At 48.6% G+C, this 16,412-nt stretch overlaps 1 protein-coding gene and 1 long non-coding RNA gene across 16 annotated transcripts in view; one reads left to right on the forward strand and one right to left on the reverse strand.

The window, feature by feature from the left end:
• Nucleotides 1–100: 100 nt before the first annotated feature.
• Nucleotides 101–8,469, forward strand: LOC138845007 (uncharacterized). Of its 2 annotated transcripts, none has more exons than XR_016224878.1 (2): nucleotides 101–239; nucleotides 7,542–8,469. It is a non-coding gene; the product is annotated as an uncharacterized LOC138845007 (long non-coding RNA). The 2 variants fall into 2 exon arrangements; XR_011381574.2 differs by lacking the exon at nucleotides 101–239 and adding an exon at nucleotides 3,141–3,274 and having other exon boundaries at nucleotides 7,542–8,090.
• Nucleotides 2,462–16,412, reverse strand: part of FKBP15 (FKBP prolyl isomerase family member 15) — a 53,802-nt gene continuing 39,851 nt past the window's right edge. For 13 of the 14 annotated variants that reach the window (XM_070055725.2, XM_070055711.2, XM_070055719.2 and 10 more), the window contains 9 exons: nucleotides 15,368–15,539; nucleotides 13,317–13,453; nucleotides 11,384–11,539; nucleotides 9,797–9,949; nucleotides 8,660–8,782; nucleotides 7,804–7,911; nucleotides 6,829–7,556; nucleotides 5,472–5,568; nucleotides 2,462–3,116 (listed from right to left, as the gene is read on the reverse strand). In XM_070055725.2, the coding sequence (XP_069911826.2) occupies nucleotides 3,039–3,116; nucleotides 5,472–5,568; nucleotides 6,829–7,556; nucleotides 7,804–7,911; nucleotides 8,660–8,782; nucleotides 9,797–9,949; nucleotides 11,384–11,539; nucleotides 13,317–13,453; nucleotides 15,368–15,539 (1,752 nt within the window). In that variant the 3' untranslated portion in view covers nucleotides 2,462–3,038. Of the gene's footprint in view, nucleotides 3,117–3,336; nucleotides 5,569–6,828; nucleotides 7,557–7,803; nucleotides 7,912–8,659; nucleotides 8,783–9,796; nucleotides 9,950–11,383; nucleotides 11,540–13,316; nucleotides 13,454–15,367; nucleotides 15,540–16,412 lie in introns of those variants that run through there. The other variant, XM_089319379.1, reaches the window with a different exon arrangement.

Here is a 16,412-nt window from a genome sequence, read left to right on the forward strand (position 1 = left end):
TCTGCCATAAAGATGACAACGCCATGCCCAGGGAAACCGAGTCCTGGAACACTGTGCAGCGGGACAGCCCAGTGCCAACCTAGTGACAGCCATTCTCTCATTCAGGTAACGAGCATCCATTGGGGCCCCACTCGAAGAAGAGCAGCGGTCACACAGACTGTCCATCCCCGTGTTGGTGTGATTCTTAGCACCTTGTCTCCCTGAGGGCAGAAGCAAAAATGTGACCACCACTCTTTAAGGTACAGTAAGAAGTAACTGTCCCAGAGAGGCATAGGCCGTGCCTCAGGATTGCTCCATGCGTTCTCCCCGGGAGTGAACGCAAGGAATTGGAGAGCCCAGCGTCTCAGTGGGCGTCAGGTGTCAAATGTGCAGTGTGCGTGTGCTGATGTAGCCTTGTCAGCCCATCTGTAAGTCCTGCCTCTGAGCACTGCTGGCATGGGCGCCGGCACAGGAGAGCAGCCACCTCCTTGTCTTGATATGGTCTCATGTGATACATTCCAGGCTTTTCCAGTACCGAGGGCTTTAAAAAGAACATTTTAATCTAGGCTGCAGAGAATGATAGGCTTTAGTAGGCAGTCCATTGCTCTCACTTAACAGTCAAGTCACAGAGGGTGGTATTTTACTTAAATTTTTAAAAAACAACAGATGGCACCAGCATCCTATGTGGGTGCCGGTTCAAGTCCCAGCTGCTCCTCTTCCGATCCAGCTGTTATGGCCTGAGAAAGCTGTAGAATGTGGCCAAAATTTTTGGGCCCCTGCACCCATGTGGGAGACCTGGAAGAAGCTTCTGGCTCCTGGCTCCAGATCAGTTCAGCTCCAGCCATTGCAGCCATTTGGGGAGTGAACCAGCAGGTGAAAGACCTTTCTCTCTCCTTTTCTCTGTAACTCTGGCTCTCAAGTAAATAAATACAAGCTTTAACAACAAAAAAACAAATAAAAAACTCCACACCTATGTAGCGCTTATTAAATTGTGCCAGGCAGTAATCTAAGCACTTACAAATATTACTTATTTAATCCTCACAACAAGGTAGAAGCTATTTCTGTCTTCATCTTTGAGAAGAAGCTTGAGGCACAGATAAATAAGTCACCCAGCTGGCAAGTGGCAGAGCCAGGTGGCTTGGCCCCAAGTCTGTTTCCTGGCCATCCCTGCAGCTGCCCCGGTCAGTAACTTGGCCAAGGCCACACGGCACCCCGTAGGACAGGAAGTGAACTCATAAGGTAAAGACTAAAAAGTTTGTGTTCTTTGTAGCTCACCATAATGAGGTGACGATTCTGTCGCAGACCTCAGGAACCTGTATTTCTAAGAAGCATCACCACTCTTTCCCCTGACCCAGTGACAATCTGGCAAGGATGGCGGGCCAGAGTCCAGGCTCTGGAATCACACGGCTGGGACTTGAATTCTTGTCCTGCTGCTCCCCGGCTGTATGACATGGGACAAGTTACTTTAGCTCTCTCAGCTTCATTTTCTACTTCATGAAGTGGGGATAACGGGGTCTTCTGCAGTGGTGGCTGGCAGAGACAGTCTGTGTGAAGTGTAGGCAGCAGTGCCTTTTTATTAAACAACAAAGCTCAATCAAATGGTGGTTCTGCCTGCCTCATAGGCCCACATATGGGAGGCAGGCAAAAAGCCTGCAAGGATAATGTCAGGCTACTTGGAGTAGAATTCAGGTTCCTCTTAAAATGATTTATTCTTAGTTATTTATACTTATTTATTTGAAAGTCAGAGGGACAGAGAGAGAGAGAGAGAGAGAGAGATCTTCTGCTGGTTCTTTCCCCAAATGCCTGCACAAGACCAAAGCCAGGAGCCAGGAACTCCACCCAGGTCTCCCAGGTGGGCAGTAGGGACCCAACTACTTGAGCCATCATCTGTCTCAGGGTGCGCATTACCAAGAAGCTGGATCGGAAGTGGTTAAGTCCCAGGCACTCTGATGTGGAATCCAAGTGGCAGCTTAACCCTCTGACCGTGAGAACCACTCCATCCTACTTTAGAAACATTTAAAATCAGGCAACGTTAAAATTATTCTACTTTCTGAAGACTGGTTGCAGGGTCTTTGAAGGTCTCAAATAAAGTGCTACAAATTATTTTCTCACTGTTTTCTGCATTAGTCCTGGCCTCCTAAGTTCCAAGGGAATGGGAGCTTCTCTCAAAGGGAAGAAGCTCTCCGCTGCTATGAGCAACAGGAAGTGGAAACCTTCTATGTTCTCTTCCTAGGCTGGAGGGCCAAGCCTGCAGGAAATGGGCCTCAGGACTGGTCTCAGATACCCACAATGCCCTGAGTCTGGAGCAGTGACTCTTTGAAAGCCTGAAAGTTCTAGGGTTAGGTGCCAAAGGACATGTGTCACCAACTGTTTTTGTGCGGAACTGACTCCAATCGGTTACAACTCCTACCCTTAGGTTCCCAAAGAAGAGCACAGACAACTCTTAGAACCAGGTAAGTTCCCCGCAAGGGCTCGAGTCAAGTTTCAGTACAGACATGTATTTTAGTTTTATTAGTCTCAAATAGTCGCTGACTCCTTGTGTCAGATTTAAGGCAGAGGAAAAGACACACGTCCCAGGACTGTAGACAAAGATGTCACCAAGGATGTTAACAGAGACTGAGAGAATATCGTCTCCTCGGCTCCCCCAGGAAGCCATGCCCCCAGGTGACAGGTCTTGTTGCTAGGGCACAGCTGAGCTGCGGGAGGCCGATGGAGGAGGGCTCCCAGGTCATCTGAGAGTTACTGAAGAGAAGAAAACGCTTGAAGGGGGCAGGACTCTGGTAGGTGATTGGCTGGAGGAGAACCCATCAGCCCTTGTCCAGCTGGGGCTCGGAGGCAGGCCCCCCACGAGCTGCTGAAAACACTAGTTCTGAAGACAGGGTCATGCCGCTGCTCTTCGTGAGGCCAGGCGGGGGCTCAGACACTTGAACTATCGTCCTCAGAACGCTCACCTTGACCTCACCCTGTGGCTCGCCTACACCCAAGGCTGGCTGTGCAAAATCATGCTTAGGGAAGGAGGAACGTGGGTGGAGGAACATTGGCACCAGTTTCCTGGGTCTTCATCCCAGCCAGTCAATGTCATCATCATCATCGTCATCTCCAAAAAGGGGTGTTGGGGGCGGGCGTCCCTTCATGCTCTGACAAAACAGGAAAGAGGAGTCAGTCCTCGCTAGTCCCTGCACGGGCGGAACTTCCTGCCTGGCAGGTGAAGCGATCCGTCTGTTCGCGGCTCCAGCTTGGACAGAAGGTTGCACTGAAAGTACCGACCCTGAGGCCGGGAGAATGAGGCTTCCAGGTAAGGCCGAGACAAGCGTGCAGAGAAGGCAGGCAGTCTTTCAACAGAGACAAAAAATGAACTTTGGCTAATTCTGTCATTTATTTGTGAAGCGCAGGTATTGAACTGACAGATTTTCTTCTCATGTGGTAGCTTACATATGTGCAGAAGGGCCAAAGAGGAGAGAGGAGAGTAGGAGAAAGAAACCAAAGTAGAGCAGCCTAGGAGAGGTGTGGGGGGATGAAGGGAGTCTGGGAAGCTGGGAGGGACCCGGCCCTGGCCTCAGGTGGCTCTGGACGTGGTCCTATCATTTGGACAGGGCTGAACGGAACGTAGTGGCTGGGACACATGTCCAGGAGAACTGCAGGAGACGAGGAGAGCCCAGCAACATGGGGCTCCAGCTTCCCACCATCCTGGGCTCGCTGGCCCCACCTATTCTCGCTCCCTCCAACCAAGCAGGGGATCCAGGGGAAGAAGGGGTCCTGAGATTCTTCCGCCCTTCTTGCGACTCCTCTACCCTTCTCCCAGCCTTTTTAAAAACCTCTGGATTGGCAGGGAACAGGTACCACGGGGGTAGCAGGGAGTAGAGACAGGCAATCGCTACTTAGGTCCGTTCCGCCCCGTGAGCTACTGCTGACAGGGTGATTCCACGAGGCCAGGCCAACAGGAAGGCAGCGTGGTGTGTGCAGAGGTCTCTGGCTACGCCCATCGCCACGACCGACGGACAGAACGTGGATTTCTCTCCGAGTGTCACCTAAGTGATCTCTAAACTCCAACATTATGGGAATTTCAAATGTGGCTCACAGCTTCTATGTTGTCCTGGCTAAAGCTCTGGCTGGACATTTGCCAGCTAGATAACCTTAGTTCTAATTTTTAATCTTCCTGAACCTTAGTTTGCCTATCTGTAAGGTGAAACAAAAGTGCCTACCTCGCTGGATTAGTAGAGGATTAAATGAGAATGTTTGTGAAGTTGTTTTCAGAGCGCTTAAGACATAGATGTTCAGTTGATAGTATCAGTGTTATACTGAAAAAAAAAAAATACAACAAACCTACAGGTTCCAACTGTATTCAGGGCACTCACTTGGGACAGGCAGTCACTGTTTTTGTTTGCTTGGCTTTTTGGTATAGAATCTGTATTCAGAATTCTCAGAAGAAAATCTAACTCTTGTGAAGAAAGGCTAACGGAACCTCTGATCCCCAAAGGACTGTGGGCAGGGGGAGGGGCTCCGGGACTCTTGTGCTCTGTGAAGCGAGGCTATGCTCTTAGTCCTGAACCCATTTCCTGCCCACGGGCGTAGTGATGACAAAGCAAGAGGGCAGGTTGAAATAGGATCCCAGATCACAGGCATCCTCCCAAGGTCATCACAAACGGTAAAACCCACTTTGGGTGACACGGGAGGGGACGGAATCTGCCCTCATGCAACCCCACATCCGTCCTTCTGTCCCTGGGATGAAGTGAGCCTGAAGCTCGTCTGTGTTCTCCACACATATTCCACACCAGTCAGATTCCCACCACAGCAGTCAAATCACCTCGTGACAGCCAGAAACGTTCCAGCTCAGCACAATAGGGATGGCAGATCCAGTCCAAGCCCTATCAGCAATTTACTTTGCTGGCCTCGACTCTTGCGCTCTATGAAGCGAGGCTATGCTCTTAGTCCTGAACCCATTTCCTGCCCACGGGTGTGGTGATGACAAAACAAGAGAGCAGGTTGGAAGCAGGTTGAAAGTAGGCTGAGTATGCAGAGAACGGGCAGAGGGCTGTGACAGGAACCTGGGGCCTAGTGCAGGCTCTGCCGCCAGCCTACTCTGGAGCTGTAGGTAAATCCCCTTTCTGAGCCTCTGTCTGTGAATACAGATGAGACAAGATGACCTTCAAAGTCCTTTGCAGGTCTAAATTACAGATTTCGTAACTGATGAGGGAACACTGAGGCCTGGTATGCCGGCACAGGGCTCGCAGCCCACCATGCCTCACTTCACGGAGGAATATTCCTCTGTGGACAGAGGTCAGGATTCTTTTTCAAGAGTAAAGTGGTATCCGACCATCCCCACTATGCTTACAGAGTGGCCTCCTCCCAGCCTTAAGCCTGGCCCCACAGGACCCTGCACACAGAGTCCAAGGAACAGGCCACCAACAGACTCCACTCCTCTTCTCAGAACCAGGGGAGAAGGGTCCCCGAGTGGCGGTGTGACGACTTGCCAGTGCCTGGGATTTCCTTACCACCTCGTCTTCGTCCTCCTCCTCAGGCTGTGCTTTGGGTCTCGGAACTTTCAGTGTTGCCCCTTTAAACAGTTCATCCTCTTCATCCCCAGAGAGACTGAGGGAAAATCAAGTCATAGAAAATGCTGTTGTTACTGCTCCGGGACACAGTACCCACCAACTGTGAGGGTCACTGGGCCACAGGGTAAGAATCCCACAGCTGTGGTGGTTACCCAGAATTCCTCCCACCTCCACTTCCACCAACTCTTCCATACTCCTTGCTGGCCTCCTGGTACAGTCAGCAACCTCCACAAACTACAGCCAGGACAATCTTTTAAAACAGTAAAGCAGGAGCCGGCATTGTGGCACAGCAAGTTAAGCCACCACCTACCAGCATGCCACACAAGCACTGGTTTGAATCCCAGTGCTCCACTTCCAACCCAGGTCCCTGCTAATGCACCTAGGAAAGCAGCGGAAAATGGCTGGAGTCATTGGGCCCCTGCCACCCACAGGGGAGACTTGTATGGAGTTCCAGACTCCTGGCTTCAGACTGGACTGGCCCTGGCCATTGTAGTCATTTGGAGAGAACCCCTCTCCCGTCCTCTCCCTCCCTCTCTGTCCCTCTCTGTAGCTCTGCCTTTCAAATAAATAAATCTTAAAAAAATAACCTAATAAATCAGACCATATTGTTCTTCTCCATAAATTCCTTCATAAATTCCTTAAAATTTGAATTGCTAAGAGCAACATAAAATCCCATGCATCCTGGCCCCTGCTTAGTTTTCCAGTCTCAGCTTAACACCACTCTCCTACTTCCTGTGTCTTCTTTTAGTTCCTTAATTGTGTCATGCCCCCTCCCACAGCAGGGCCTTTGTTACGTGCTATTCTCTTTCTGCGATCCCTTCTTCCTGCTCTTGGTATGGATGGCCCCTCTCCATCCTTCGGTGTTAGTTTCAATATTACCTTTCCACAACCCTCCCATAACCACTCTCTAAAGTAAAGTAACTCCATCTTTCTTCTCTACCATACCACCCTGGTTGGGGGCACTTACCACACTTTTATAATATATAAATATATATAATATATAAATATATATATAAATATATAATATATAAATATATAAAATATATATAATATATAAATCTTTCCCACTAGACTATAAACTCTCCAAATTCAAGAACCAAACCTACCTTTCCTACCAGACTATCACAGTGCCTACACAGAGCCTTATAATAGTTGGTATTACCAAATAAATACATGAATGGATGAATGAGTAAAGCAGATGGTCTCCGAAGAGTATGCTGGCCACCCTGGAGTAACAAAGACAACCACCACATGCAGCTGCCCTGTCCCTGCAACTATGGTGCTCAGAGGAACATACCTGGAATGCCGAGAATAAGAGTTGGGTCTGAGGGCTGCTCCCGCACCTGCAGAACCTGCCTCTGTGCCTGACGGCTCCTCAGAGAGACCCGTGGAGCTAGTGACATCCTCTTCTTTACTGCAATCTGGAGGCTGCGGCCTGTCTTCTGGGCTTTCAGGCTCTAAGGCCAGCGGGTCCCCATTTTCGGGGTCTGCAGTCAGGGATGGTCTTGGGGGGCTTTCTAGAAGGGGGCCATCTGAGGCTACTTCTCCAGTGTGGCCCTTTCCCAATGCACTGTCAGGTTCAGCTGCCATCGGGCTCGCAGCAGCTGTCTCCTCACACTCAGAGCCCAAAATAACGGGGCCTGGAGGCTTAGGTGGGATGGAAGTTGGGGGCCCTAGGACTCTTTGGGATGCGATGCAGGCCTGTTCAGGTGGAAGGGAGCCGTCTTTCATCTGCGAGAGCCCCTCTGCTTCTGAGGGCTCCGCTCGCCTTCTCTGAGCATCATCCTGGGCAGTGGGAAGGGCCTGAGGAGGCAGCGGGGCAGCTTCCTGGGCCACCTGCTCCGCTGGCACCATGGGAGCCTCCTGCTTCTCCCTATTCAAGGGTGCTTGAGACAGGGCAGAACCGGCTGAGACTGGCTGCTCCTGGGAAGGTCCCCGAGCCGGGAGCTCCTCTCTCTCTTCTTCCTCACTGCTGCTCTCTCCCTTCTTTTGCTCTTGTTCGTTTAACAGCTGAAGAGTCACCATCTGTTCAAAAGCCAAGGAGGAGAGGATGACCGAAAGGAAGCAGCAGGCACTCCCAGTTCCTCCGTCGTCTAGCACGCGGGCCATCGAGCTCAAATGACTCTGCCTCTTCCCGTCTCACACGAGTCACTGCAGGCATCCCAATTACTGACGAACGGACTGGAGCAACTTTTTATTCAGGATCCCTCAGAAGGTACTTAAGCAACAACATACCCATTTCAAAGAAACAGCAGACTGCGGCTGGCTATACCTTGATCGTATTCATGATGGTCCCCAGGATGGTCCTGCCATCGTAAGATTCCTCCAGCTCAAACTCTCCCCGCAAAGACTGGAACACCTGGTTCATGATCTTCTTCACCTGTGTGAAGACCAAGATACATGCTGCCGAATCCAAGTCATTAGGGATGAATTCAGAAACTCTGAAGAGCTTTGAAAACTATGGTGAAGCAGTGTTGGAACTCGACAGCAGGATGACCGCCAGTCATGAACGGAAACACCGAAGGCTGTCACTGGGGAGAGGACGTGAAATAATGGAAATACTCTGATGGCAGGGCTCGCTCTCAGAGGCCCCGGTTATGTGCACTCAAGACTCACCACAGACTACTGGCGGCTGGTACTGTGGCACAGCAGGTTAAGCTGCTGAGTGCGCTGGTTTGAGTCCTGGCTGCTCCAATTCTGATCCAGCTCCCTGCTAATGCGCCTGGGAAAGCAGTAGAAGATGGCCCAAGTGCTTGGGCCACTGCACCCATGTGGGAGACTTGGAAAAATTTCCTGGCTCCTGCCTTCAGATCAGCTCAGCTCTGGCCACTGCAGCCATCTGGGGAGTGAACCAGTGGATGGAAGACCTCTTTCTCTCTGTCTCTATTTCTCCCTATAACTCTTTCAAATAAATAAAATAAATCTTTAAAAACAAAAACAGAAACCTTAATCAGGGCCCTTTGGGGTTTGCCATCTGGGTAAGTTCCAAAGGGTTAATTTTAAAGTCAGAGAAGTGGTATATCACTAACATTAGGAAAAAAAACACCACCAACACCACAAATTGGCCTCTCTGTGAATGTGTGACCTGCACATTCAGTCTCTGCAGCTTCCTGGAAATACCAGCTCACCTTTTCTGAGGGGTCGGCAGCAGCTTTAACCCCAGACAGCTGGGACTTTTTCTCCGCCAGTTCCTCTATGTGCTGTTCCTTTTGTTCTGTGAGGGCTGTGACTTGGGCCTGGAGAGCCAGACACTGCAAAACGAACAGACTGTGGCCTGGGGAACCTGCACCGCACGGGGTAGGTCAGGACACCCATGGGGAGGAGACTTGTCCTAACTATGCAGTTGGAACCTCCCATGGCTCTGCTGGGTACCATCCCCTTGAACTCCCCACTGGACCTGCTGGGGACCATCCCCCCGCCCCCCAGGCCCCTACCTAGACCTGCTGCTGCACAGCATTCTATTCCCTCCTCACTCAACCTCAGCCCACCTTTTCCCAGCATGCTCCCCTGCCTGGTTTCTAATTGGGTCAAGAAAACAATGAAAAGAGGGCGGGGCAGGGAGGGGGGTGGTAACAGAGGTAAACAGTCCCATTAGCAGCAAATTAATCATCTACAAGACTGCCCCCAAGATCTCTGGGTCAGTGGTTTTCAGCTGGATACTCTGAGGAAGAAAATGGCCTCCAGACCGGGACTCTCCTACCATGACCCTAGGCCATGTCCCAGCTCTCTCCTTCTCTTGCCTAATGATTCCTCCGCGTCCCAGGCTCTATTCCATTTCAGTGCCTGTGCCCAGGACACTCTACCATCTTTACCTTACCAACACGTCTTGTTCTTCCTGGCTCTGCTCAAATGTCACCTCCTTTAGAAAGCCTTCCTGGCTCACCCTTGGCACTTCCTCTTCCGAGACCCACAGCACTTAATGCATGGCTTTGTTTCTCGACTGTGAGATTCTTGAGGGCAGAGTACTTTGTATGCCCTTTCTATAACACAGTCGCTAAACACTACTGGCACCTAATACATGATTTCTCTGATAAAGAAAGGATCAAATAATAGTGGGAAACACGTTCCAGAACACTGGAGTTTTTGTCTTTTTCCAAGTCAATGACCTGTCACTCCAACTAAGGACACGAAAGGTAACTAACAAAATGGGCAGTTAAATAAGCGTGGTTTTGTTTTCCAGTTGTTAACATCTTCCAGGCTCAAAAGGATCACTGCCTCAAGTTAACTGGGCTGTCTCAGCTGGCTGGCCCAGGGCAAAGATCTACCTTTTCCTGAAGCTGTGTCAGCTTCTGTTGGTTGGCATCTCTCTGTGCACACACCTCCCGGTACTGCTGCAGGTGCTCATCCTTGGCTGAGGCCAGCAGATGCTCACACTTTGCTTCCCACTGGGTCTGGAGCTCGGCCTGCACTACGGACAGCTGCCAAGAGAAAGCAACAACCGTGTCCTGGGAGGTCTCGTTGTACCTAGAGAAGCCTGTCCTTCCTAAGCCACGTGCTAAGTTACCAGCCCAGGTGCACTTGGAGAACAACCACTTGAAAGAATGTACTTATTTTTCAAGGAAGTGACCTTTTTAAAATTATTATTTCAAATGCAGGCAGAAATGGACAGAAAGACACAGAGAGCACTCCTATCTGCTGGTTCACTCCTCAAATACCTGTGATGGCCAGGCAGGGCCAGGTCAAAGCTGGGAGCTGGCAATGCAATCCAAGCTTCCATATGGGCAGAGGGGACCAACATTTGAGTCTTCTACTGCCTCCAAGGATGCATATTAGCAGGAAGCTGGAGTCAGGAACTGCAGCTGGAAATCAAACTCACCACTCCGCTATGTTATGTGGTCATCTTAACTGACAGGCCAAATGCCTGACCAAAGTGTGATTTTAAAATGTGGGTGGGGGACCAGCATTGTGACACAGCAGTTAAGGCTACCACCAGCAACATCAGCATCCCACATAGGCATCGGTTTGTGTCCCAGCTGCTCCACTTCTGATCCAGCTCCCTGCTGGTGGCCTGGGAAAGGCAGTAGAAGATGGCCCAAGTGTTTGTGCCCCTGCCACGCACATGGGAGACCTACATGGCATTCCTGGCTCCTGGCTTCAGCCTGGCCTGCCCCTGGCCTTTGAGCCATCTGGGAGTGCACCAGCGGGTAGATGATCTCTCTCTGTCTTTCCCTCTCTCCCTGTAAATTCTAATTTTCAAATAAAGAAATAAATCTTTTTAAAAAAATAAACTAAAATGTAGGTAGGAAGGTGCATTTGTTGTCAGGACTCCAAAAGGTATTCCAACCAGAGGTATGACCGTCAACACAGGTCCTGGAAGAGCAGGGCCATACTGGGATCACCACTTTTCAGTCTCCATCTTAAAACTATAGATTCAGAATTTTTTTTTCTTTGCCCAGATTCCCAGAGATGATCGAATCCAGGGAACTGAGGCACTCTGATGAAACAGAATTTTAAACTTCCAATGAGAAACACTTGCTGCCCAATGGACTGAAGATCCAGCTGTGTCCTGCCGCTCTCCCTGGTTTCCACTCCTGATTACCTAAATAAACCCCTTCTTTTCAAAGGCAATAACGTGCCTGCAGGATGGCATCTGGCGGTTGAGGACTTTGGCCTTATCACGTTTGAGATTTTTGGTAAAGAGACTTTCTTTATGCTTCACTGATATTACGCTATTAATCACGTTTTTGAAAGGCAAGAAGCACCCCCACTGCGCCTGGCTCTCTACTGCACGTATGTGAATCACCTTTCCCACCTTTCCCCAAGTGAGTGTATCTCTGCGAGAAATGTCATCCTTTCCTCTCGGAGTCCTTCCTACCTTCCCGTCACTCCCAAGCGCTTCAGCTCTCCATTACCTGCTCGGCAGCCGCCTGGTCTGTGGACACACGAGCCTTTTTCAAGAGCTGTCGGAGTTTGTCCAGTTCCTCCTGGTACGACTTGCGCATTTCATCTATCTCCTCCTCCGCCTGACAACGCTCTTGGGCCGACTTCTTCTTCCTTTCTGAGAGGTTCTTGGGAACAAGACAATGGAGATGGTAGTGATGGTGTATGTTGGCCTCTGGAAATGGTTCATTTTTTAGCTGAACTTTTCCCTGTATATTTAACATCCCTGGCTTTATAAAGGGAGAGAGAATCTGAGACGAGGAGAAGGAAAACATGAAGAGTTTTCTTTCCCACTCTAGGTAAGAGCTGGGAAGCATCCTAACCTCGGTGCAGGTACTAGAATACAGACACTCCCACATCCTCCTGGCTGGAAAACAAACGCATCCACTCTCTTTGAACAACAATCCTGGGAAAAGCCTTTAAAAATCGGCACACTCAGATAATTCACAAATTATCATATATCTTTAGGAAGTAATAAGTATGTTCATAAAGACTGTGTTATAAAGAGAGTTATTATAGTAGTGTTTATAAAAATGAAAAGCTGAAAATAACCCAAAGATCAGAAGAAAGTTTTTGGTTAGGAAAAAACTGAAGAAATTATGGAAGAAACTGCAAACACAGACTAAGATTAACACCCTAAAAATGCACTGGGCCAAAACAGCTTTACTAGTGAATTTTACTAAAACTTCAGGACCAGTTTGTTCTTTTGCATATTTAAATCACTATTATATAGAAAAAGATATAAATGTTTCCACTTAGTTCAATGGGGGCTAGTATTGCCTTGATATCAAAATTTTAAAAGACAGCAAACTAGAAAAAAAAATTTTAAATATCTGTGACAAAGTATTCATATCCTGAAGAGTCTACAATAAAACTAATATTACAATGAGAAAGAGAGTAAAGGACATTAAAAAGAAAATTAACAGAAGAAACACAAGGTATTAAATATACAAAAGTTTTACTCTTAATAAAAATACACACTAAAACAAGACAGTATATTGCGTACTTGTCAGATGAATAAGGATTAGTACATGTGAAATACAGAGTTGGGAAGAACGTGGAGATGGGACTCACTCACACAGTACTGGAAGTGCGAACTAGCACACTCTTCTTGGAGAATAACCTGCAATATTTATTTTAAAATGTGCATGTATAGCATTCTCTATCATCCCACAGTTCTAATTTAAGCAATCCATTCTATGGGAATGCTCAAATAAATCTGCAAAAGTGGTTACATAGTATGAGGCTATCCACAGGAACAATGCTTAAAATAATGAAAAATGAGAAACATAAATCTAAAACTAATGAATAATTAAGTAAATCATGGTACAGCCTCATAGTAGACTACTATGGAATGCTTTGAAACAAATAAGAAAAGGGTCTAGGGTTGTGGCACAGTAGGTTAAGCTGCCGCCTGTGAGGCCAGCATCCCATATGTGCACTGGTTCGAGTCCTGGCTGTTCCACTTCTGATCTAGCTCTCTATTTACAACCTGGGAAAGCAGTGGAAGATGGCCCAAGTGCTTAGGCCCCTGCCACCCATGTGGGACACACAGATGGAGTTCCAGGATCCTGGCTTTGGCCTGGCCATATGAGGAGTGAACCAGCAAATGGAAGATATTGCTCGCTCACTCTACCTTTCAAATAAGTACATTTTTTTTTTTAATGAGAAAGTATTCCTACACATAGAAAACAATCTGGAAGGATCACACAGTGTTTATAGTAGCCACCTCTAATGTATCCAATTAGAGGATATAAAGGTAAGTTTTATTTTATATTTTTCTGTATTATATTTGTAACAAGGAGCATACATAATATAATTCTGGAGAGGAAAACAGAAGTGCCTCTTCAACAGCTATTCCGGGACACACGGGGCCGACAGAGAAACTTTGCTTGCAGAACTTACCTTTTCTAGAGACTCCTTCTCAGCTCGAAGGTCCGTCAGTTCCTCCTCCAAGGACGTCACCTTGAGTTCCAGTTGTCTCCGACTCTGCTTTTCACTTTTGAATTTGCACTGTGCTTGTTCCGAAGTTTCTTGGAGCTCTAGGATGTGAGAGCACATAGACTACGCTGCAGACCCAGAGCTGCAGGGGCTATGTGGCATCCCAGCAGCTCTGCCAAAGCCACATGCTCCCATATCCCACTCCCACCACACAGACGCCCTCCACTCACTCCTTCCAGCACCACCTCACTGACCAGATGGCCCCTATTTATCCCAGGTGGAACAGTCATCTCTATGTATGTAGCCCTTCTACAAGGAGACAAAATGTTCCAACAGTCAGAGGCCACCTTTGGAACCAAGCACTCTCACAATTCTATGTCAATCACCATCTCATCACTCTGGGCCGACCTTTGTTTAGTAATGATCTGGGCCCTTTCTCACTGCCTGGGTAAAATATTCTCAACCTTCTTTGTAGGTAGCTCTTTGTACCAAGAGCTTGCTCTCAAAACATCCCTTCTCAAATGAAGTTACTTGGGATTTTTTTTTTTTTTAATTTAATGCACCAAAATATGTTTGGGAAATTCCTTGAGGTAGCCACCACGGTGCACCACAAAAGCAGAAATGAGAAAACTGTACAGCATTGAAATCTCAGATCGCTCAGCACATGTGTGCTTCATGTGACGCTCTAACAGGGAAGGGGTGCAGATTCAAGATCTCATTCTACCAACTGACGGTGCTTTAGCTTTCTATTAGGCAAGTGTACCGTGCTTCTACCCAGTGCTATTGTGTTAGCTGTCTCCTGCCCACTGGTCCCGTTGTGCCTTCCACATTTGCTTCTACCCCCCACGGTAGACAAATCAACATACTGGTCTTCAAAACTCTTCCATCCAATCACCGTGCCTTAAGTAACACCTTTGTGCCAGGCATTGAACTAATACTAAGGAATCTGGAGGAAAGGACTTTACAAAGATGAACAAAACACTGTCCTTTCCTTCCAGGGGCTTGCATCCTAACGCAGAAAAAAGAATTAAAGGGTTTTAAGAGATAGATAAAATATTCTAGGAAAAAAAAGTGGGAAAGCTTAAAAGGCATATTTTGGAGAGGAATGGAGGCAAATACTGGTGATGGCAGGCACAGCAAGCCCTCAGAATATCACGGATAAAAAGCAAGACAGATGTGTGCTAAAAAGGTAGCTGGCGGCCGGCGCCGCGGCTCACTAGGCTAATCCTCCGCTTAGCAGCACTGGCACACCGGGTTCTAGTCCCGGTCGGGGCGCCGGATTCTGTCCCGGTTGCCCCTCTTCCAGGCCAGCTCTCTGCTGTGGCCAGGGAGTGCAGTGGAGGATGGCCCAGGTGCTTGGGCCCTGCACCCCATGGGAGACCAGGAAAAGCACCTGGCTCCTGGCTCCTGCCATCGGATCAGCACAGTGCGCCGGCCGCAGCGCGCCGGCCGCGGCGGCCATTGGAGGGTGAACCAACGGCAAAGGAAGACCTTTCTCTCTGTCTTTCTCTCACTGTCCACTCTGCCTGTCAAAAAAAAAAAAAAAAAAAAAAAAAAGGTAGCTGGCAAGCTTGCTGGTATGGTCAGAGCGAAGATGAACCGGACAATACAATGGAAGATAAGCCAAGTTGGAGAGACTCTGAGAACTAGGCTGAGGGTTTGTCATCATCCTCCAGGAAGGAGCAAACCACAGTGGGAAGCATATCTTTCTTAAACTTCCACTCAATCATGAATTAACACACCAGTTCTTCCAGGCATTATGAAGCCAACCATAAAGACCAAAGAAATTGCAGTCAACATCTTGCCAAAGGGGCATTGCGGGTAACAAATCAATTCCAAATAAATAGTTCTTTTGTTTTCCTTTACGTAAAAACAATCATGCTGGCCCACCTTAATTTTTGGCTCCACCCTACCCTAACTTCATGATTGCTATTGCAAAAGGAATGAAGGGAAGCAAAGACTCGCATTCCTTAGCTTCAATAGCAAAAACACCAGCACGCCCCGCAAGGACACACCTGAGAGCTCGGCCTGCAGCCGGGCAAGCTGGCCCCTGACGAGCTCCGTCTCCTTCAGGCTTCCCGTCAGCTGCAGCTGCAGCTCCGTCTCCTTCTTTTGGTGGGCAGTCATTTTCAGCTGCAGGTGAGAGACCTGTGCAGTGGCTGCTGCCAACTCCTCTGTCACCTTGGCCTGAAGAGTAACAAGGAGGATGTCACTTTAAACACAGGTGCTCCTTTGTAAGTAATTTCTCAACCTCACATTTCCCAATCTATACTGACTTAACTAGTACCTAGGAAGGAGGCTAAGGCTTTCTAAATTTTCTAGAATGAACAGATTCAACTTTTGTAAAAAAAAAAAAAGTGTAAAAAGAGAAAAAGTATGTGCACATATGCATATGTGTATTTATGTATATAAATATATAGGCCGGCGCCGCGGCTCACTAGGCTAATCCTCCGCCTAGCGGCGCCGGCACACCGGGTTCTAGTCCCGGTCGGGGCGCCGGATTCTGTCCCGGTGGCCCCTCTTCCAGGCCAGCCCTCTGCTGTGGCCAGGGAGTGCAGTGGAGGATGGCCCAAGTGCTTGGGCCCTGCACCCCATGGGAGACCAGGAAAAGCACCTGGCTCCTGGCTCCTGCCATCGGATCAGCGCGGTGCGCCGGCCGCAGCGCGCCAGCCGCGGCGGCCATTGGAGGGTGAACCAACGGCAAAAGGAAGACCTTTCTCTCTGTCTCTCTCTCTCACTGTCCACTCTGCCTGTCAAAAAAAATAAAATAAAATAAAATAAAATAAATATATAACTATAGTTTGTTTTTTTTTTTTTTTTTTAATGGCTGCAATGGCTAGAGCTGGGCCAATCTGAACTCAGGAGCCAGGAGCTTGTTCCAGGTCTCCCACATGGCTACAGGGACCCAAGAAGTTGGGCCATCTTCTACTGCTTTCCCAGGCCATAATAAAGAGCTGGGTCAGAAATGGAGCAGCTGGGACTCAAACCAGCGCTCATATGGGATGCTGGCACTGCGGGCGGCGGCTTTACCTGCTATGCAACAGCACCAGCCCAATAGGG

This window comes from Oryctolagus cuniculus, chromosome 1 (genome assembly GCF_051225735.1).
Source record: "Oryctolagus cuniculus isolate XC-2025 breed Fujian yellow rabbit chromosome 1, ASM5122573v1, whole genome shotgun sequence".
NCBI classification, from domain to species: domain Eukaryota; kingdom Metazoa; phylum Chordata; class Mammalia; order Lagomorpha; family Leporidae; genus Oryctolagus; species Oryctolagus cuniculus.